General features: G+C 52.8%; 1 protein-coding gene across 8 annotated transcripts; it reads left to right on the top strand.

Annotated features, from left to right (window-relative positions):
* The first annotated feature begins 4 nt into the window (after positions 1–4).
* Positions 5–19,904, top strand: CNTROB (centrobin, centriole duplication and spindle assembly protein). Of its 8 annotated transcripts, none has more exons than XM_059147927.1 (20): positions 5–91; positions 1,087–1,234; positions 2,037–2,121; positions 2,338–2,419; positions 2,887–3,043; positions 4,196–4,312; positions 4,489–4,605; positions 5,162–5,260; positions 6,221–6,457; positions 6,781–6,927; positions 14,782–14,915; positions 15,251–15,376; positions 15,546–15,708; positions 16,481–16,736; positions 17,591–17,727; positions 17,943–18,006; positions 18,186–18,356; positions 18,459–18,591; positions 19,050–19,122; positions 19,345–19,904. In XM_059147927.1, exons 2-20 carry the CDS (start codon positions 1,154–1,156, stop codon positions 19,456–19,458), a joined length of 2,493 nt encoding a protein of 830 aa, XP_059003910.1. In that variant the 5' UTR covers positions 5–91; positions 1,087–1,153; the 3' UTR covers positions 19,459–19,904. The 8 variants fall into 8 exon arrangements, 7 of the variants coding, with proteins under 7 accessions (XP_059003910.1, XP_059003908.1, XP_059003905.1 ...); XR_009347869.1 differs by lacking the exon at positions 5–91 and adding an exon at positions 18,879–18,961 and having other exon boundaries at positions 98–1,234; positions 19,345–19,360; XM_059147925.1 differs by lacking the exon at positions 5–91 and adding an exon at positions 98–231.
* Positions 19,905–21,875: the final 1,971 nt, after the last annotated feature.

The raw sequence follows: 21,875 nt of genomic DNA, 5'->3' as shown, positions 1-21,875 counted from the left end.
GCTCCCGGGCTTTAGAAGCGGTCTGGGCGCCAGCGAGGGAGAGCGCCGGGCTGGTGACGTCATCTAGGAGAGCGAGGCGGGGCTGCGGACGGTGGGCGGGAGGCTGCCAACGGTTTTGAGTGTGGGGAAGGCGGCGGGGGTGGCTGTGCCGGGGTCCTTGGTCTCCCGGACTGGGACTCGGGGAGGGGGACAATCCCTAGTCCACACTTTGGCAAACTGAGCGGGACTGAGGTCTGGTTGTGTGGCGGGGAGTCGTTAGGGGTGGTCGGGGTAGAGGGTCTCAGGCTAGGCTGGAGGGCGGCGGACTTTTTAGAGAGGTCTGAGGGGGTGGCCGAGGGTTCACGAAGTTTCTCTTGGGTTAGCACGGAGGGAGGGATTCCGAGGAGCCTTGCTATGGCTTTCTTGCCAGGAGCGGTCGGAGGGGATATACAGGAGGGTTGACCGTGGGTAGAACAGGTGCATGGCGAGGGGCGTGAGGAGGTGGGGAGCGTGAGGGTCCTGTCTCTCTGAGACCCGGGGCAGGTGAGGGCCAAATAAGACTGCTGGAGGGAAATCAGACCCCTGTTGGATTGGGTTTCAGTTTGCACGTTCTGGGTGGGAGAGTATAAGAGCGTGTGCCAGAAGTTCTTCAGCACTCCAGGGGAACTGCAGTTGTTCTGTCGCCCCTCGGTCTTCTGTCCCCACCCCCACCTCGCTGCACTCTCCTTTTCCACCGGTTCCAGGGGCTGTGGAAGGAAATGCTTTTGCCCTCTCCCATGGTCTCTGGAACCGCTGGAAATCTTTCCTCTAACCAGAAGGCCTCCCTGCTGCTACTCACTAAGGATCCTTGGCTTGGAGTCGTTCTCCTTTTTCCCAGATCTTCTTTTGGGGTGCACTTCCTCCCCTGGGGTCTCCTAAAGCAGGACCGGGAGTTCCCAGCTCTGCTGTGTGGAGTTTTCTCGTGCTTGTACTCATGGCGACATCAGCTACCAGCCCCGGCTCACCTCTCCGGGCTGAGGATCTCCTGAGTGATTCATCAGAAGCCCCTGGGTTGAACCAAGTGTCCTCTGAGGTGACCTCCCAGCTCTATGCTTCTTTGCACCTTAGTCGCCAGGCGGAGGCCACCGCCCGAGCCCAGCTGTATCTCCCCACCACCTCCCCACCTCCTCATGAGATGGTAGATGGCTTGGCCCAGGAGCTGAGTCGCAGCTTGTCGGTTGGCTTGGAGAACAACTTGAAGAAAAAGGTGAGAGAGGTGTGTCTTGGTGACCTCTAGGATCTTGGAATGGGCGCTGGTTTGAAAAAAAAAAAAAATGTTGCTTTTCTGAGACTTGAACTCCTGTTGTTGGATTTCAAATTCCTTTAAGTGACAGAGTCCCTTCTCCTTGTTCCTGGGAGCAAATGTTTATGGGGGTGGAAGTGGCCTGGGGGATGCCATAATTTGGAAAATTGTGAAACTTCTAGGGTTTTGTGGTCAGAGACACCTGCACCACAGGGCTGGTTGCTGTGCCTTGACTTGGGCACTGAATGAGGATAAGGTTTCTTCAACTCAAGAGGGAGCTAGGAACACAAGGATAGCAAAATTTGCTAAGCTCCTTCCAGCTCAAAGCTCGTTTGACTGTATGGTTTACAGTTGGGCATGTCAATCATTAAAACATGGTCTAATCGATGATGCATGTCACAGAGAGGTTGGTTATTAGTGTTGCACACTGCTTGGGTTTGGAAAACTGGAGGTATCTTGTGATGGGCACTAGGAGCAGTTTGGAAAACTAATAGCCCTGAACTGTATGGTTTTTAGACGAGGTACTTGTTCTCTAGTTGGCAAGGATCCTCAGCAGGCTTGTCTTAATGTGCCCAATTAATTTATTTACTTACCTAGTTTCTGTAGACATTTGAATTTCAACCCTTATTGAGTCAGTTCCAGTTTTCTTGGCTATCCCAGGTGCTGGAGTAAAAATTCTTGGGTTTTAGGGGTCCCAGATGCCAGGGAATCTGGCAGTAGGTAGAACATAAGTCGTTCAGATTGCTTCTGATCTTCGTGTTGTTTTTTTCCCTAGGATGGCTCCAAGCATATCTTTGAGATGGAAAGTGTTCGGGGTCAACTACAGAGCATGCTCCAGAACTCCCGGGATGCAACCTATCGTGAGTTGAACCCAGATTTAAGGGGTGGGAGAAGGCAGAGAGTGGAAGGCGTCTGAGACAAGAGAGGGCAGGAGGAAAGGCTCCAGTTCTTTGGGAGAGCGGCTGGAGAAGTGCATAAAGTCAAAAGGAAAGGCCCTCTCCTCTCTTCGTCTGCAAGTGCTCCCTGTTCCTATCCTTACCTGACTCTGGCTTTGCGGTCCCTCTGGCTGCCTGCAGGCGATCCCGTCACTCCGGGTCCTGGCTCAGAGAGACGAGAAGAGGACTCCTTTGACAGTGACAGCACAGCCACCTTGCTTAAGTGAGTTCCCCTTGGGGTTCTCCTGGTTTGCGTGCTTGTTTTCTCGGAAAGCTGCGTGTTCTTTTCCTTAGTTCTGTCTTTCCTGCTTTTCTGTCTCTTGGGACCTAAGATGCTGTACCTTAGCTTTTGGTTTTCATCCTTTTCTTTTCTTATTTTCTATCCCCCTTTACTCCTTCTTGAACGTGGGCATCTGTTGCCTAGTACCTGGCTTTCTCCCAACCTCTAGTCCTTCTTCCCCCAGAAGAGTTGGCTTGTTCCTGCTAAGACTTTTACTGCTGGGAGTGTGGTAGACAGGGAGGAGAAGTGTGGAGTGAATCATGGTACCTGAGTGCTGTCCAGCTCTATGACTTTGGCCAAGTCTCTTGTTCTTTCTGAGTTTCCGTTTCGTTGTTTGTAAAATGTCACGCTTGGACTAGGGGCTCTCGAAAGCTTTCCATAGCCTGATACTCTCTGCCTGCTTTGCTCAGCACCCAGCCCCTGCAAGACTTGTCTCCGTCTAGCTCAGCCCAAGCCCTGGAGGAGTTGTTTCCCCGCTATGCCAGTCTTCGCCCGGGGCCCCCCGTCAATCCCCCGGATTTCCAAGGCCTGAAAGATGCTCTGGATTCCGAGCACACCCGTCGCAAGGTGAGTCACCAAGGCTTCCTTTCAAAAGTAGCAAAGATTAGAAATAGGCTGGGTTCTGGGAAGGGATGAGGGTTGAGGGCCTGTAACCTGAGACTTTGCTCAGATGGCTCTTCAGTGAGACTGACTTTGACCATCCCGTCTAAGATGCACACCCCTCTTCTGGGTGGGTGTTCAGGTCCCTTGGGTGCTTCCTTCATAGAGCTTATCACAGGGGCACCTGGGTGGCTCAGTTGGTTAAGCATCTGGCTTCGGCTCGGGTCATGATCCTAAGGTCCTGGGATCGAGCCCCGCATCAGACTCCCTGCTCAGCCGGGAGCCTGCTTCTCCCTCTCCCACTCTTCCTGCTTGCGTTCCCTGTCTTGCTTTGTCTTTCTCTGTCAAATAAATAAAATCTTAAAAAAAAAAAAAAAAAAAAAAAATATATATATATATATATATATATATATATATATATATATAGCACTTATCACAGTCCCAGATATCTTGTCTGCTTCTAAAATTTAAGCTGCTTGAGGATCAGATCTTATCTTGTTCAGCACTGTCTTCCTAGCGTCTGGAATGTGCCTGACACAAGGATACATTCCAGAAGCGTGTAGGGAATAAACAACATGCCTCGCTGGCTTTTGCAAAGGCTTTATGGCTACTGGTGATACAATGGACTGTCTCTGCAAGCCTCAGTGTATGTGAAGGGGGCAGAGAGGTGGACTAGGCAGGGGAGAGGTTACAGTCATTGGTTGTGTTGTCCTTTTTGGAACCGTCTCTTCATCTGTTTGAAACTGCCTGGGCCTGAATGAAAGGTTTCCTCCTTTCTCCTTGGCCACGTTTAACCATTGTGCCTAGTGAGCTGCTTTAGGCACGAGTCACCTCCCACTCTGCAGTGTGGGCTGTTGCTGTCCTGCCAAAAGGTCCGCAGGAGTCTTCCTTGGGAGATCCAGGAAACAGAAGAGCCTGGAAGCCAAGCCCTGTCTCCTGAGCTGGTCTTGGCCTCTAGATTCCTGCTCCAGAATTCCTGATTCTTCTTCTCCAGACCTATTCTGTTCTTGGGACCTGGGCTCCCTTTCTTCAGCCCATTTTCGCCGAGAGGCGCTGGGAAGTTTGATGATTTCATCAGACTAGAGATGTGACACCCAGGCTTGTCCTCCTCCTCCTCAGCATTGTGAGCGCCATATTCAGAGCCTCCAGACCCGGGTGCTGGAGCTCCAACAGCAGTTAGTTGTGGCTGTGACTGCAGACCGCAAGAAGGATGTCATGATCGAGCAGCTGGACAAGGTGCCAGGGTGGCAGAAAGCGGGTGGGTCTCTCCGTGGGGGGCGCCGAGAAACAGGAAAGGTGGGGTGGCCGCCCAGCATTTCTCTGTTCACGCTAAGAGCTGGGGGTGGGTTTACCGACCCCCCGGGAGAAGGTAAAAATTACTGTGAAATTCCATTTTCCTTTCCTCCCCTGAGACCCTGGCCCGAGTGGTGGAGGGCTGGAACCGTCATGAGGCCGAGCGGGCAGAGGTGCTGCGGGGGCTCCAGGAGGAACGGCAGGCCGCTGAGTTCACCAGGAGCAAGCAGCAGGAGGTGGGCAACCCGCATTGGACAGCATGAGAGCCTGCGGTGCAGATCGATAGGGGAAGGGGTCCACATAGCTCCGAATCTGGGTCCCCAGCAGGCTGAGCTCAGTCTCAGAGCTGCAGGCCCGGCTGTTCTTGTCCCCATTCCTCTCCCTGCCGTTACTGTTCCTGCTGCCGGACTTGCGTCTTCCAGGTCTTCCTAGATTTTCCCACACTGCGCAGTCTTCTCTTCAGGCCCCCAAGTCACGGAGTTAAGGCTCACTTTTTTTTTTTTTTTAAAGATTCTATTTATTAACTTGACAGAGAGAAATCACAAGTAGACAGAGAGGCAGCCAGAGAGAGAGAGAGGGAAGCAGGCTCTCTGCCGAGCAGAGAGCCCGATGCGGGACTCGATCCCAGGACCCTGAGATCATGACCTGAGCCGAAGGCAGCGGCTCAACCCACTGAGCCACCCAGGCGCCCCAAGGCTCACTTTTAAAGTCGATATTGTGGAAGCTTTCTGCAGTGTAACGTGCGGGGATTCCCCTCCGTTCCTCTGTCCTGTGTTCCCCTGTCCCTGAAAGACAGTGACCCACCTGGAGCAGAGCCTTTCCGAGGCCATGGAGGCCCTGACTCGTGAGCAGGAAAGTGCAAGACTGCAGCAACGGGAAAGAGAGACACTGGTGAGCGAGCCGGGCTGGGTGCACTCCAGGGGAGGCCACTCATGAATTCTAGAGTGCTGTGGGCCATCGGTGGGTGTGGGAGCTGCACCAGGGGCATGTTTCTCCAAGCCTGTCCTTTGGAACGCTCATTCTGCTAGGTCCTCTGTGAATGGGGCTTGGCTGCCAAGTTGGCTTGAGAGACTCTACAAATCATCGCCTCACCAGAATTCTCTGGGGGATCGGCCTACTGTGTAGATTCTGGGGACCCGTCGCCGGGGGTAGATGTGCTATGGGGCCGGGGAGCTGAAATGTGCCAAAATATCAGCAGCTTCCTAGGTAGTTTTGTGCAGCCAGGTTTGGGAACTCAGGTCTAGGACAGAGCCAGAAAAGGTATGGGGTGAGACTCCGTCAGGTTTCTTGTTGCTGAAATGGTACGATGATTACCTGTATGAATCAGCAGCCGGGTCTGGAACTCGGTCGTGTGCGTGACGTGTGCTGGCGACATGTGAGCCTGTCCTTGTCATCTTCATGGGCTTTATCCCACAGTCCCAGGTCATGGCTGCTGCTTGGCTGACTCATGACCAGAGGCTGGACCTTCTAATCTTGGTGCAGCTTCTTTTAATGGCGATAGTGACAGCTGTCGCATATTGAGCGCTGAGCGCATGCCTGACACGGCTAATTGCTCTCTGTGTGCTCTTTGCCGGAATCCTCACAAGGCAGGCCCTAGATACAAGGCCAACTTTGAGGAGAAAGAGGTGTGCCTACGAACACGTAGCAAGTGACAGCTGGGACGCAAACAGATTTGAGCCCGGATGTACCGAATTCTAGAACATACGCTCCTGTTTGCCATGTCATAGGCCTGTGGGTCTGACAGCTGTTGCGTTTTTAGGGGACACGATTCTCAGCGGGTACACTGGATGGGGGCAGACGGCTGGTCTCTTGAGGGCTTGCTCAGGGTCGCGGTTTTCCCTGGGACTCCAGGAGGAGGAGCGGCAGGCGCTGACCCTGAGCTTGGAGCTGGAGCAGCAGCGGAGCCGGGCCCTGCAGGAGGAGCGGGATGAGGCTCGGGCAGGGCAGCTGAGTGAGCACCGGCAGCTGGAGACACTGCGGCTGGCCCTGGAGGAGGAGCGACAGGCCTGGGCCCAGCAGGAGCGCCAGCTGCAGGAGCGCTGTGGGGCCCTGCAGGAGGAGGCGCGAGTGCAGCTGGAAAAGGAGAAGGTTAGAGCGGCCGTCACAGGGTGGGGGACCCCAGCCGAGGGCCGGAATGACAGAATGAGATGGGTGTCAGAATGTGGGGCAGAGGGGACGGGGCTGGAGAGCAAGGAACTGTCCGTAGGGCACATGGTGGAAGGGGTGGGGCCGGGGGGCACCTGGTACCCAGAAGACCGAAGAGTGAGATGCTCCAGAGCCCAGCAGAGAGTCAGGTGTGAAGAGGGCGAGCAGTGGCTTGGGTTTCAGGGCGTGGGAGGATGCCTTTGGGAAGGGAGGTGACTGGAGGACAGCAAAGGGGACACGCAGTTGAATTGGATCTCCTCTCCCAGGGGAACGCACAGAGGGAGGCGCAGGCGGCACGGGAGGCCCAGCAGCAGCTGGTGCTGGTGCAGTCGGAGGTGCGGCGGCTAGAGGGCGAACTGGACACAGCCCGGAGAGAGCGGGACGCCCTGCAGCTGGAGATGAGCTTGGTGCAGGTCAGGGGGTGGCGCGGTCCTGAGGTTGCTGTCGGTCTGAGGCCCAGGGACCTTTTGGGAGTCATGGCCAATGCTGCCATTTTTTACCAGGAATTTTGAGCCCTAAAGCCTTCTGCCTCGTCCGTGGGGCACACAGTGCCCGAGAGTGTGTGTCCTGCTAAGCCCTGTACGTACCACATGTTTTCTGTATGGCCGCACCTATGGTCAAGGTTAATTTATAAGGTATTCACAGTAAGAGATGGACGGTCACTCATGTTCTACCTGAGCACTTACAGCAGCTGATCGCAATAAGTTATGCGAATACGGTCTCTCCGCACGGCTCACTGTCCCTCCCTCACCTGTCTCCAGGTGAGGTTGTGAGATGGGGAGGTGCTCAAGTAGGGGTGTGGAGGAGGCGCGGGTGCAGGCATGGGACACGGCATTAGGCTGCTACCGACCTTCCTGATCAGGAGGGGGTTGGCCTGCTGGGGGACCACTGTTGACCGCAGATAACCGAAAGGCCCGGAAGCAAAATCGTGGAGGGGGTACTACTGTGTGTGTTAAGCGTGTGGTAGGGGCACACCAGTGAGGTTCCCAGAGCAAGTCAGCCTGAGTGACTTCCCTCATTAATGATGCATGTAAGGGGACGCACCCAGTTTCTGGGATAGCGAGGCCAGTGCTGGGAAGAGGACTGTCCTTTTACTTTTCACCCAGCTCACAGAGGTGATGGACTGACCATGTGGAAACTAACTGCTGGTGGAAGACTGAGGATAGGGATGTTGGTCCGGCTCCACAGCGGTGTGTGAGCAGCCGTAGCCTTCCGCAGTGCCGCTCGCCGGGTGTTCACTGAGTCTGCACAACAGCCCCGCTCTGGGTGCTGCATGCTGGGAGCTGGGAACTGTCCTAGCCAACAGGAAGCCATCAGCTTGGGGGGGGGGGGCGCTGTCTAGCACACATCTTCTTGAAGTAGCTTGAGTCTGGGTCATCTTTGCAGTGAGGTCTTCCCCACGAGCTGAGTAAGATCCGCAGCCTCTGACAATCCCCGTTCCCTCCCCTGTTTGAATGTTTCTCCTAACATGCTCCATTCTGCCCCTTTTAAAATCTTGTGGATTTCTCGAAGGCAAGGATTTTTGTCTGTTCATTGTTGAATCCTGCAGTAGTGCCCGGGTTTAGCTTTATTCCAGCCATTGATTTCCTTACTGTTCCATCCGTAATGGAAAGGGAGGTATTGATGCTTCCAGCCACTGCTGCATGGCGGTCTGCCCCTTTGTCTTCATATGTTTCGGGGCTCTGTTAGGTACATAGATGTTTATATTGTCGTGTTTTCTTGATATAACCTTTTTTGGCTTAAAATCTACTTTGTCTAACGATCATCTCGTCCCCACCCTAGCTCTCCTGGTTGCTGTTTGTTGCATAGGCTGTCTCTTTCCATCCTTTTACTTAACAGGCTTTTGTGTCTTTGTATCTTAAGTGGGTCTCTTGTTGACCACATATAGTGGATCCTGTTTTATTTTGTTGTTTAATCCCTTCTGCCAATTTCTGCCTTTTAATTGGAGAGTTTAATTCATTTACATTTAAAGTAATTACTGGCGAAGAAGGACTGATTTCTGCCATTTAACTATTTGTTTTCCGTATGTCATCCTTGTTTCTGTTTTTCAGTCACCCTGTTTGGATTATTTCATCAATATTTTGTGTACCATTTTCGATTCTCTTTGTTTTTCCTTTTCGTACATTATTAAAGTCATTTTCTTAATGATTCCCTTGAGGTTACAATTAATGTCTTACAGTAATGGTCACTAGCGAAGGACACTATCTTCAGTTTCAACAGTGTGGAACCAGTGTTCCGTACGTCTGCGTCTCCACTTTCACATTTTTACAGACACAGATTTCTCATCCTGTTTGGTGCACCTGCCTTTTATATCCCATAGGAAGAAAGGAGCTACTGACTGAAAGCACGGTAGCACAGGCGTCCGTGTTCACTCACGGAGCAGCGTTCATCGGCGTTCTTTATTTCTTCGTATGGCTTCTGGTCACTGGCCTGCAGCCTCCCTTCATTCTTCGGTAGGTCAGGTCTCCTAGAAATGAATGCTCTTAACTTTTGTTTATCCAAGAATGACTTAATTTCTTCTTCGTTCTTGAAGGTCTTCATGTTTTGTTTCACTTGACCATTGATTTTCCTTTGGCCCTTGGAATGTGGCATTCCACTGCCTTCTGGCCTCCGTGACTTCCTGTGAGAAGTCGGCAATCAGTCTTACGGAGGCACTATCCTAAGGGGCAAGGGGCTTTTCTCTTGCTTCTTTCTCTTTGTTTTGCTTTTAAGATTTTTATATATTTATTTGAGAGAAAATGTGCACATGAGCCTGGGGATGAGCAGGTGGAGAGAGACAAGCAGACTCTGCTGAGCAGGGAGCCCGACGCCGAGCTCAACACAAGCTCAGTCCCATGACCCTGAGACCACGACCAGAGTTGACATCAAAGTTGGCCGCTTAATGGCCTGAACCCCAAGGTGCCCCTCTGTGTTTGGCTTTTGACAGTATGACTGTGCTATGTTGTAGTGTGGATCTCCTTTAGTTCATTCTGTTTAGAGATTATTGAGTTTGGGGGATGGGTGGATTTATGTCTGTTATCAAATTTGGGAAGTTTGGGGCTGTTTTTGTTTTTGTTTTTGTTTGGTTTTGTTTGTTTGTTTGTTTGTTTTTTCAGATTTTTTTCTGTTCTTTCTCTCTTGTCATTCTGGGACTTTGCTGATGCATCTGTTGCTAAGGCATCTATGGGATGTCCTGCAGGTCCCTCGGGTTCTGTTCAGTTTCTTGATGGTTCTTTCTTGTTGCTCATTGGATTGCACAATTTCTGTTGTTTATCCTCTGGTTCCTTGGCCCTTTCTTCTTCCTGCTGAACTCTGCCAGTGAGTCCCTTTGGTGAATTTTTTAAATAGTCTTTATTTTGGGAGGCAGTTATGTGTTCAGAGCAAAAGTGAGCAGAAGGTACAGAGATTTCCCATATACCCTCTACCTCCACAGACACATAGCCACCCCCATTACCAACGTCCCCCACCAGAGTCGACCATTGGTTACAATGGACAAACCTACCTTTACACGTCGTTATCACCTAGAATCCACAGAACACTTTGGGGTTCCCTGTCGCTGTTTTACATTTTATGGATTTGGACAAATTTATAATGACATGTATCCACCTTTATAGTGTCACACTCAGTGTCACTGCCTTAAAAACCCTTGGCGTGTGTCCTGTTCACCCCTTCCTCCCTCTAGCCCCTGACAACCATTGGTCTTTTTTACTGCCTCTGTAGTTTTGCCTTTCCAGAATGTCATATGATTGGAGTCCTACGATACGTAACCTTTTTAAACTCACTTCCTTCACTTAGTGATAGGCATTTACATTTCTTCCGCATCTTTCCGTGGCTTGATAGCTCATATCTTTTTAGTGTTAAATAATATCCTGCAGTCTGGGTGTGCCGTGGTGTATTTAGCTGTGTGCCTACTGATGGACACCTTGGTTGCTTCTCATTTCTGGCAGTTAAGAATAGAGCGGTAAACAGCCAGCTGCAGGTTTTGGTGTGAACTTAAGTGTTTAACTACTTTGGGTAAATACCAAGGAGCATGGGTGCTGCATTATGTGGTTAGAGTACATTTTGTTTTGTCAGAAACCACCACCGTGTCTTCCAGAGTCGTCGTACCATTTTGCATTCCTGTCAGCAATGAACGGGTGTGTTCCTCTTGCTCCACATTCTCTCCAACATTTATTCTGGTCGATGTTCTGGATTTCGGTTATTTCAGTAGGGGTGTATAGTGTAATAGGGGTATGGAGTGGCACCTAGTAAAATTTTCATATTATCAATTGTACTTTATTGCTCCAGAATTTCTGTTTGGTTCTTTTTTCTAATTTATGTCTCTGTTGACTTTTTCTCTTTGTTCCTTAATTATCCTGATTTCCAGTTGGTTGTCCAGATAGTTCATTGAACATATTTAAGCCTGTTGATTCAGTGTCTTCGATTAGTAATCCCAGTGTCTGGGCTTCCACAGGAGACGTTCCTGTCAAATCTCTTATTCCTCTCTCTCTCTCTTTTTTTTAAAGATTTTATTTTTAAGTAATCTCCACACCAAATGTGGGGCTCCCAACTCACAACCCTGAGGTTCAAGAGTTCCATGCTCTACCGACTGAGTCAGCCAGGCGCCCCCTACTTATTATTATTTTTCTAAAGGTTTTATCTATTTATTTGAGAGAGAGCGCGCATGCACACATGTGAGGGGTGGGGCAGAGGGAGAAACAGACTCCCCCACGCGCAGGGAGCCTGATGCGGGACTCGATCCTAGGACCCTGAGATCATGACCTGAGCTGAAGGTGGATGCTTAACCCACTTAGCCACCAAGGTGCCCCTTTACTTATGTTTTTATTATTGATTTATAGCTTAACTTTGTGATTAGAGAGTATGGTCTTTTAAAAAAATTGCTTAAGTGTATTCCACACAACTTTGTGTGTTGAAATATTTCTATCTTAACAAAGTGTTGCATGAATAGTATAATGAACGACGCTTACATTCACCTGTTGACATTTTGCAACATTCGTCGGTTTGGCTGCACCTCCCGGTCCCCCTCTCTCCCTTCCTCTGTCCCCATCACTGGAGAGTTTCTTGCGGATATGAGCAAATATATTATTTTTGTTACTTAAATTCTTTGAAATTTTTTGATACGTATTTTTGTTCTAATATATGGTCCGTTATTCTAAGTGTCTCATGTGTGCTTAAAAATATGTATCTTATGTTATTGGTGAAGTGTTATGTATGTAAGTGTCTATTTGTATGTGTGTTGAGTTCAATTGAGCTGTTTAAATCATTGTTTCCTTATTGATTTTTTTTTTCTGTTAAAATCCCACCAAATGTGGATTTTTCTATTTCTCCTGTAGTCTGTCAGTTTTTGCTTTATACATTTTAAGGCCGTTGTTAAGTGGCATATAAATTTTAAAATTCTACATCTTCCCTGGTAAATTGGATGTTTTATCCATATGACATAACTCTCTAGATCTCTCCAGGCCTTTTATCTTAGAATCAGTTTTTGCCTAATAATATGATGTTACTAGACTTACACCAGCCTTTTCAAAAATATTTTTTAAGCTTTTTCCTTAAAGTAGAGCTTGCCTGGCCAATAGTTTTGTAATCTTTACTTCAGCCTTTATATATTTGTCTCTTAATTGGAGCATCAAATTCTTTTACATTCGGTTTATTTATTTATGGTTGGGTGTATGTTTTAACTTTAGATTTCATTTTGTCTTACATACTTAATGTTTATTCTTCTCTCCTTTCTTGTCACCTTTGAGATTCATTACTTTTTTCTCACTTTCCTTCTTTTGTCAGCTGGTTTTAAAGTTTCTGTCTGTTTAGGAGTCATTTTCGAAATTACAACACGCATACTTCAGCCAAAGTGAATTTATTGGAGGTAAATATCATGGACAAAGAAGGGAGCCAACCTCAGCGTGGCTGGGAGTTTCCCAAAGAAATTTTAAAAATACTTTTACAATATAAAAGTTATCTGTCAGGCAAGTTTGAATAGTACAGATGTAGAAACTCTTGGTTACCTTTTTTTTTTTTTTCTAAAGATTTTTATTTATTTATTTGAGAGACAGTGAGAGAGAACATGAGAGGGGAGAAAGTCAGATGGAGAAGCAGACTCTCCGTGGAGCAGGGACCCTGATGTGGGACTTGATCCCAGAACTCCGGGATCATGACCTGAGCCGAAGGCAATTGCTTAACCAACTGAGCCACTCAGGCACCCCTGGTTGCCTTTCTTACCATGTCCCTTTGTATGTGTCCTTTCAGGATCTTTTCATTTGAGTTTGTGCATTGCTGCTTTTTTTTTTTTTTTAAACGATGTATTTATTTATTTGAGGGAGAGAGAGAGAGAGAAGGAGCTGGCGGTGGTGGGAAGGGCAGAGAGAGAGAGAATCCCAGGTACACTCCCTGCGAGGAGCTAGGCACAGGGCTCAGTCCCAGGACCTGGAGATCATGACCTGAGCCGAAACCAAGAGTCGGATGTTTAACTGACTAAGCCACCCAGGTGGCCCGTGGGTTGCTGCTTTAAAAAAACATACTCATTTGCTGCAGCCTGTCACTGTTACCTCTTAATAGAAACATCTTTCCACATCCCATATGCGCAGTACGTGCAGAAAGATGGACATCGTGACTTTGAAGAGTTGTGTATTGTCACAGTGAATGGGGGCATTATAGTTTTCTAGTTTTCTTAAGCATTTTCCTTTCAATGAGAAATGTACACAGACACCAGTTTTTTCACTATGAAAGTAGTGCTGCTGTGAGCGTCATTGTATGTAAGCCTTGGGCGCCCGTTCTGTAGAGCAGATTAAGGGCCATCGGCGGCTCCGAAGGAGTAGCTCTTTAAGTTTTCCACCAGGAGAAGGCAGGCAGTGAGCTGTCTAGAGCAGTCAGTATCGGGACGCAGAAGTTAGACCGGGGCTGGAGTGGGAGAAAATGGGAAACAGTGCATACAGTTTTCCTTTTATAAAATGAAAATTCCTGGAGATCTGCACAGTCATGTGAATACAGTTAACATTACTCACCTGTACGCTTAGAAGTGGTTAAGAAGGTAAATTTTATATTATGTGCTTTTTTTCTACCACAATTTTTAAAAATTAAAAAAAAAAAACTACATTGGTAGAATCACGAAGAGTTTCACATGGCAGGAGAGCGGGCCGAGTGGGGTTGCTGTACAAGCTGTTTTGGGCAGCTAGACTCCATTCTTCAGGCAGCGGTGGCCTTTGGATGGTTTCAAACAAGGGGAAAATTTGAGCACATTTGTATTCTAGAATATTCTCTCAGGCACAAAGTGGAGGATCTCCTGGGGCAACGTGAGAGAGGGTGCAGGGGAGAAGAGAGCGCAGGAGATCAAGTGGGCGTGACCTGGTAGTGAATGGCCGACATCGTGAGCCGGGGACTAAAGTCAGGAGATGTTCAGGAGGTAGAACGGAAAGGGCCCTTTGGAAGGTGGACAGAAGCAGGAGAGTCAGGGCTGACCTATAGTGCAGGTGTCCCTGTGGAGAGCCGTGCCAAGAACTAAGGCAAGAAGTCACGTAGGAGGAAAAGGTTCGAGTGTAAAACACCAGGTGAGCTCAGTGTTGGAGCGGTTTTGTTTGAGGTGAGCCAAGAACCCTTATTCAGGAGGCTTCTGGGTGTGTGGGCGTAAAGTCCAGTGAAAGCGACAGATTTAGAAAGCGCTCAAGGTATAAATTGTAAGAAAAAACATAGCCCAGGTGCCCCGTGTTTACTAACACACGTGAAAGCCTCTGGGACCTGGAATGTTAGGAAGCTGTCAGGGAGAAGACTGAGGACGGAGCTCGAGAAAGCGTCCGCCCCCATTGGGCACTTGGGGGAGCAGGGGGCGCGGGGTTGTGGGGCTGGCAGCGGGGCAGGGGTGAGGGACACGGACTGCCGGTATGGCAGGCAGGACCCCATGAGACAGAGATGAGGAATCATCCCTGTGGGATTCAGAAGTCCGGTTACGCGTGGGGCAGTCGGGTTTCAGAGAGACGCAGAAGGACTGGGAGGAGAGAGAGGAAGGAGCCTGGGACACGGCCCAACCCTGCGTTAGGCGGAGGGGACAGGGACGTCCGCTGCCCGTCGTGGAGATGGGCTCCTTTGACTTGTGCCTGCTTTAGGCTACACAGATACTTCTTTTGTTCGGTGTCACCTGTCCTTTCGCGGGGTGAACCCCAGAGTCCCACCTGGGAGCCTCCCTTCCTTCCTCCCTGTTCTTCCTCCCTCTGGCGTGGGGCGGGGGTGCTGGCTGTTCTGTCTGCCTCCCGTCCAGCCCCAGCCTGGGGAGCCCTCAGCTAGCCTCTTCTCGCTCCTAGGCGCGCTACGAGAGCCAGCGGCTGCAGCTGGAGTCTGAGCTGGCCGTGCGGCTGGAGCAGCAGGTGACCGAGCGGCTGGCGCAAGCCCAGGAGAGCAGCCTCCGGCAGGCCGCCTCCCTGCGGGAGCAACACAGGTGCTGGGCCCTCCTGGGTGCTCCCCTGCCTGGACAGGGGCAATGCTGGGCCTCCCCCTGCCTCTCCCAGGCCCACTTCCTGCTTCCCCTCTCCCCGACCAGCGTTTTCTGGAAACGCTTCTTCAGTGAGCCACTGTCCCACACACCCTCACCTCAGGGTCTGCTTCTGGGGACCCTGTCCTCAGACGCCTGCTCCGTCCCTCCTTCCTGAGCCCCCCAGGCCTCGGCCAGCCTGGCCGGTGCTCTCGCCGTCACAGGCACAGCTTCTGGCCCTTTCCCCTTTGATGACCTTGGTCTCCAGGCTCAGCCCTCAGTCCTCCCCATCGCCCTCCCAGGAAGCAGCTGCGGGACCTGAGCGCACAGCACCAGCAGGAACTGTCCTCTCAGCTGGCCCAGTTCAAGGGGGAGGCGGCGGAGCGGGAGGAGCGGCAGCGGCAGGTGCTGCAGGACTACGAGCTCAGGTCCGGTCCCTGCAGCCACCCTTTCCCGAGCGCAGAGCCCAAACCGGGCAGGGCGGAGGCCTGCCCTCTCCGTGGGCCTGTCCGCGTCTACAGCAGCCCCGGCACCTCTCCGAGTCTCGGTGCCCGCTCCCTCTGAGGCTACCCATCCCCTCTGCCGTCTCTCCCCCAGGCTGGCCCGGGAGCAGGCCCGGGTGCGTGACCTGCAGAGCGGCCGCCAGCAGCTGGAGGAGCAGCGGGCCGAGCTGGTGGAGAGGCTCCAGGCCATGCTGCAGGCCCACTGGGAGGAGGCAAACCAGCTGCTCAGTGCCCCCACGCTGCCTGCAAACCCCCCGGTAGGCATCACCACTCGGACTTGGCTGATCCTGAGGTTGGTCCTAGCACCGCATTGCTGGGGAACCCCCGTGTGCTTCCTTGAAGAAGAAGGGAGTCTTTTCGCCGTGGTCGCCACTCTCCCAGAGTGGCCCCGACTCGGGGGACCCAGCTCTCCTCCCCTAGCCCCAGACGAGTCTCACCCTGAGAGCCCCAGAGGAGCCTCTCCCTGTTCTGGTGGCATCTCCCACTTCCTGGCCATAATTCGTCAGTTTTTATTTTAAGCTAAAATCTCATTCGGAAGAGATAACACACACATGAAGAAAGGGAAATCAAATAGTTCGTAAAGGCGTGCAGGGGGACGTGCTCTCCATCCTCCCCTGCCCACGGGCTCTGGCGCTCTGCCCGGAAGCGGCCCCCGCGGCTTGTGCCTCGTGCTCGCCTGGCCCCCGTGGTGGCCTCCCGTGCGTGGCGGCGGGACTTCTCACTTGACCAAGTGTGCATTCGTGGCATCAAAGTCGGCCTCTCCAGTCTGCTTCCATGCACAGAGCTGATGTAATTATCATTCGCACACGTCTCCGTGCCTGCCTGTCTTACCTGTACAGCTTCTGGAGCAGGAACTGAGAGGTTGAAAATAAGCATCAGAAAAAGGGATGGGAGGTGGTGGTCGTTACCAGATCCCTTCCTAGGGGCTTTCTGCTCACACATCATCTTTAGCGTAGAATCCAGGTGCCTGTGCCCAGTCTCGGGTCTGCGTGCACAGGGTGTGAGCTGCCTTCTTTCCTCTGTGCCCAGGTCCCCACCACCAGCCCCTCCAGCCCTGGGCCTCAGGAGCCGGAGAAGGGGGAGCGGAGGCTGTGGCCTCTGCCTCCTGTGGCCGTGGCCCTGAAGCCTGCGCTGCAGCAGAGCCGGGAAGCCGGGGAGGAGGCGCTCGGAGGGCCGCCGCCTGTCCTCTGCGGCTCCTCCACAGACTTCGGCCTCCTGCTGGGCCCCTCCTTCCAGAGCCAGCACTCTTTCCAGCCCCTGGAGCCAAAACTCACCTCATCCTCGGGTAAGTGGGGACCCGCGTCCCTCACGGGCGCCCTCTCACCTCTCTGTGTGCAGCTCCGTCAGTTTCCCAGCCCCCAGCCGTCTCCGAGACCAGGAGGTGCTTGGAGCAGGGAGAGTTCGTGGCAGTCTGACACCGCTGGGCTTGATGGGAAACAGACCTGGGACCCGGGTGCTCTCCAGAGCCGATTTGGGGCCACGTGAGCCCTTGACGCTGCCTCTCCCTGCGCAGCTCCTTCCTTGGTGGACCATGCTCTCTGCCAGGTTCTTGCTCTTCTCTCCGCCGTTTGATCGGCTGTGACACTGGTCGCAGCCCGTACTCCAGACATTGGTGTCTCTGTGTCTTGGGTCCAGCTCAAGGAGAGGCGCCCCGATGGGTCGGTCACTGTTCCTTGGGTGCGGTGGCGTTTCCTGGCTCGCCGGCGTCCACTTGGGTGGACGGCAGCACTCTGGGGTGCAGGCCTGACAGCCTGGGTCCAGTGAAGAATGAGAGACGGGTGATATCATGACTTTAAATGTAGAATAAGTAGTCATAGTTAAAAAGAATGAGGGCGTGTTCCCCTCCACGCCAGAGCGTGTCCCTTAATTTCAAGCCATTCTGAGCATCGGCTTCTGGTCTTCAGGGAGCTTGTGGTAAGGTTTCTTTGCTCAGAGTCCCAGTGGCACAGCCTTCCCCTGCCTGCCACAATTCTCAGAACCCAGCTGGGCCTCTCTCCAGCGGCTGCAAACTTTGGCCCTGCCCTTCTCCCAGCTGAGATGCCCTCTGTATCTAATAGGCCTTTTTCTCTGGGCATTTGGGGTTCTTTTGTAGCTGACTCCCTTCCCCGACAACACACACGTGGCTGTTTCCCTTTCCAGCTGGGACCTTCCACCCTGACCACAGGCCGGAGCGGCCGTTCCCTGAGGAAGATCCTGGGTCTGATGGCGACAGCTTCCTCAAGCAGGGGCTGCCGCCCCCCTCCCAGCTCGAGGGCCTCAAGCATTTTTTGCAGCAGGTGAGAGAGGGCCCCTGCCCGTCCCTCCTCACCTCCTTCTCCCCTTCTCCGTTTTCTTCTCCTGGGGCTGTCCCCCTTTCAGGACTGGTACTTGTTTCAGTCTCTCTGATTCCTGCCTCATAACCCCCTTCTGGAACTTTCCCTGGGTCTGCCTCCCAGACCCAGGTGTGTTTCTTTATTGGTCCTCAGGGAACCTTACTGTGTTGTCCCCACAGCTGCTGGACACGGTCCCCCAGAACAGTGAGGCCCCCTCTGTGGATCTGTTACCCCCGAAGTCTGGTGAGGGCCGACTCTGAAGAAGGCTGGGGCTGGAGTTGGGGAAGGTGGGATCTGACTGCGGACCTTTGGGAGCTGGCCAAGGTCATAGAGCCTTGTGAGGACTGGGTGGCGGGGGGGAGGGGGCATCTCCTTGTCCCTTGCCCCACTGCTTGATTGTCGCATCTCGTCCTTCTTGCTAGGTCCGCTGGCTGTCCCGTCCTGGGAGGATGCCCCGCGCGTGCCCCACCTCCCACCCCCCGTTCATAAAACCAAAGTGCCCCTGGCCATGGCGTCCAGTCTTTTTCGGGCACACGAGCTTCCCTCAAGCCAGTCCCAGAGCAGCGGTCCCAGCGGCAGCTCCCCGGACACCGGTACGCGGGCCGTGGCTTCCTGGGACATAGACAGGGGAGGTCTCGGTGCGGAGCCAGTACCTGGAACTGAAGGCCCTTCTGGGTTCCCGCTGCGCCTCTCAGGTGGAGACGGGCTGGCTCCCGCGGGGCAGCTCATGGATGTGTCTCAGCTCTTGCGACTGTACCAGGCTCGGGGCTGGGGGGCGCTGCCGGCAGAGGACCTGCTGCTCTACCTGAAGAGGCAGGAACACGGCAGGTACCAGCCAGGAGGGCAGTGGCAGGGGGGTGTGGCCCATGGGCAGCCCGGCTCAGACGGACCAGCGGGCCGGGTGTGGGCCACGGAGCCACGGAGAAGCATCCCTTGTTCCTTCCCGGGGAAGGAAGTGAGGAGCGGTGGGCCCACGGTCTTCTCTCTTCCTCTGTCCCTCGGGGCTCCCACCTCTCTCTGGTCTCTTCCTTTCCAGTGTCCGTTTCCTCACCTGTGACTGCCACCTCTGTGTCTTCATGTCCTCCTGCCTTAGCTTTCCGCTCTTTACCCCACAGCTGAGAGCTCAGAATCTAGGACTGTGACCTCCCAGTGCACCTCCATAGCGAGTCTGCCGGGTGTCCTCCCGTGGGACCCCCAGGTCCGTCTTGTTTGTTCTTCTTCCCGAGACAGATTGGGGAGTGGGGCGGGGGCGGCTCCCCATCCTCATCCCTCCGTCTGTGTGGCAGGACCGACAGCCCAGGGGATAATGTCCCCAGAAGAAACACAGACTCCCGTTTGGGTGAGATCCCCCGGAAAGAGGTGAGGGGTAGTGGGGCAGGGATGGGGGCGTGGAGGGGCTCTCGCTGACTGGTCCCTGGCTGGATCCATTCTATGTTGCCCAACCTCTACTTCCTGCCCATCTTCCATAGCATGGTCTCTCCCCTCTGCTGAGTGACCGTGGGCCCTTGTGCTCGGAGCCTTTCCGCAGTGGCGGGGAGGCTGACTCTGCCTCCTTTTCTCCTCACCCCGGATCCCCTCCAGGTGCTCCCTCGCCGCCTTGCTCCAGCCCCTAAGACCGAAAAACCTCCAGTTCGCAGGAAAGGTGGCCACCCTGCCCCCAGCAGCGCAAGGAGTCGGGGGGGCATCTGGAGATGAGCCCCCTGCCCTCTCTACTCTTATTTTAATAAATGCTCGAGAGTCTGCATTCAAGTCTCTTGACTGCTAGGCATCTGCAGAAACGGAGATTTTATAGGAAACTACTTTGTAAAAAAACCTCATTCTGCTTGAGTATGTTTTTTGTATGTTGTACGTTCCTGTTTTCTATTCTGTGGGAAAAGACATGAAGACTTTGAAGAAAGATGGCCTCTGGCTGGGTCTGAGAAGTTCCTGTGAGCTAATGCTCAGTGTTTCGAGAGTAGGACGTGCAGAGCGATTTTAGCTGCAATTGGCGGTGGAATTATGGAAGATTCTAATTTTCTTCTTTATATGTTTCTGTATTTCCGTATTTTCTAAAACAAGCGTGTATTACTTAATCAGAAAAAACAAACTTGTAATAAAAGTAAATTATTGTATAAAGAGTTTGAGTAAAAATTTGATTGTCAGGGGAGAGTATTTGTTCCTTTTTTACTTTTTTTGGAAGATTTTATTTATTATGAAAGAGTAAGAGAGGGAGAGAGCAAAGCCAGGGGGAAGGACAAAGAGAAAAGCAGATTCCCCACTGAGCAGGGAGTCGATGCGGGGCTTAATGAGGGGCTCAATCCCAGGACCCCAAGATTATGACCTGAGCTGAAGGCAGAGGCTTAACAACCAAGCCACTCAGGCGCCCCAAGATTCTTGGTCCGTAAGGGTTAGTAAAGCTTGAGGATTGCATCCGTAGGGCACTAACTGACCCGACCTGCAGACACGCTACAGCGGTAAGACATGGGGTAAAGACTAGACTGCTGGCCAGGCGAAAAGAAAAAAGCCACCATTACAAACCTGGCGTCGTCCTACTCACCAGAGTGAGTGCGGTGGTGGTGGTGCCCAAGTGCAAAGCTGCGGAAGGCCCCCAGCGTCCCCGCATGAACAGGGACAGCCGGGAGTCCGCAGGATGACACCCCGGGACCCGTGGCCCCTGCAGCTCCCAGCTCAGCGCGGGCGGTGAGGACGCCAGGTACGGCTCTGAAGGGCCCTGCCACCCCGGGGTGTCTTCTGTGACTGGGGGATGCGTCACTCTGCCCCCCCAGTTACTCGGTTAGTGCCAGCATAGACGTGATGGCATACACCTCAGTGTTTCATATCTGCATGGGTCTTGGTGGGCCTCCGCGGAGAAACTTCAAGAGGAGATGAAGGCCCGGGACCAGCTCTGGCCAGGACAGCCCGGCCTCGGTGTCCATGCTCAGGGCTGCGCTCTCAGCCGGAGAGACGCTCCCCAAGCCCCGTCTGTCCCTCTACCCACCTAGGACAATGTTAACCTTGCTCTTTTTTACTTCAAGTGCCTAAAACTGGTCTGAACAAACTGGTTGGCAGCATGTGGTCACCATTGCTAGGACACCGTCTTATGCCATTTTTAAAAGCTGGGGACATGAACACCAAGTCTTACCTTGTCTCCTGGTTTCCAACCTGCCACCATCCGTCACCATGCCCTACATTTTTCCGGACATGAAGGACGGTCTGGAGAACATTGCCCAACTCTACAGAACAAAATCAGAAAGGGGCACAGTGCTGACTGGACCACGTGTGGGACTTGTGTACTTATGTGTAACATGCATGTCGTGTATGCAAAAATCCTGTCTCTTCACTGGAGACCAGCAAGGAAGGGCTGGGGAGGGGAGAAAAGCCACAGACAAGCAGCCCCCCAACTTTTTCCTTCCATAATCATCTTGGGAATATTCCAAGGGGGGGACAGAATGAAAGAATTTGCAAGTTCTAGAAACATCCACACGCGAAGGAGGTGGGTGCAGGCTTTCAAGTCTTCACTTAGTGTGGACAGGATGCGACGTGGGACTTTGTCCCTGAACCCTCCCACAGCCCCTTGGGAGTGGGCACAGGAGGTCTGGCGGTGGAATATATTGGGGTGATGAGGCCACTTCACAGCTAAGAAACCCAGTGGTGCATTGGTCCCCGGGGCCAAGTGAGTTTCCCTGGTAACAGTCCAGAGCGGCAGGGGGCCCTGGTCCACGAGGTCACCTGGGACCTCCAGCTCTTCCGATCCGCTGCTCCCTGCAGATCAGTGTCATTATCTGTGCAGTTGAAGCAAGCTTGGGACGCCCGTGAGACGCCTGGCTGGCAAGAGGGGGAAGAGCCCGAGGCCGGTGTTTCGAGACCCATACTTGGAAATGCCACACATCAGCACTGTTTACCATTCGTCGCCAGGACCTGAGTCACAGGAGACTCGGAAGGTGGCCGTGTGGCCCTCACCTCTGTTAGGATGCCGGAACCCGGGTTGCATACATCAGGAACAGGGGCCGAGATAGCGGGAGCAAGGGCTCGGCCCTGCGCGTGCAGACTGTGAAACTAGCCATGGCGCCAGCAGCGTCGACGGTCACGTGCCTCCGGGGTCACGGAGGCAGCTGGGGGGCGGGGGGCGGCGG

Source organism: Mustela lutreola, chromosome 15 (assembly GCF_030435805.1).
Source record: "Mustela lutreola isolate mMusLut2 chromosome 15, mMusLut2.pri, whole genome shotgun sequence".
In the NCBI taxonomy this organism is placed as follows: Eukaryota; Metazoa; Chordata; class Mammalia; order Carnivora; family Mustelidae; genus Mustela; species Mustela lutreola.
Note: the sequence above shows the minus strand (reverse complement) of the source record. Positions and strands in the feature narration are given on the sequence as shown.

Bases quoted from the DNA above. Each gene is read 5' to 3' on its own strand.
- CNTROB (XM_059147921.1), top strand. From the start codon at position 953: ATGGCGACATCAGCTACCAGCCCCGGCTCACCTCTCCGGGCTGAGGAT. The intron at 4,606-5,161 runs GTGGGCAACCCG...TGTCCCTGAAAG, and splicing joins CCAGGAGCAAGCAGCAGGAG to ACAGTGACCCACCTGGAGCA. The intron at 17,728-17,942 runs GTGAGAGAGGGC...TTGTCCCCACAG, and splicing joins TCAAGCATTTTTTGCAGCAG to CTGCTGGACACGGTCCCCCA.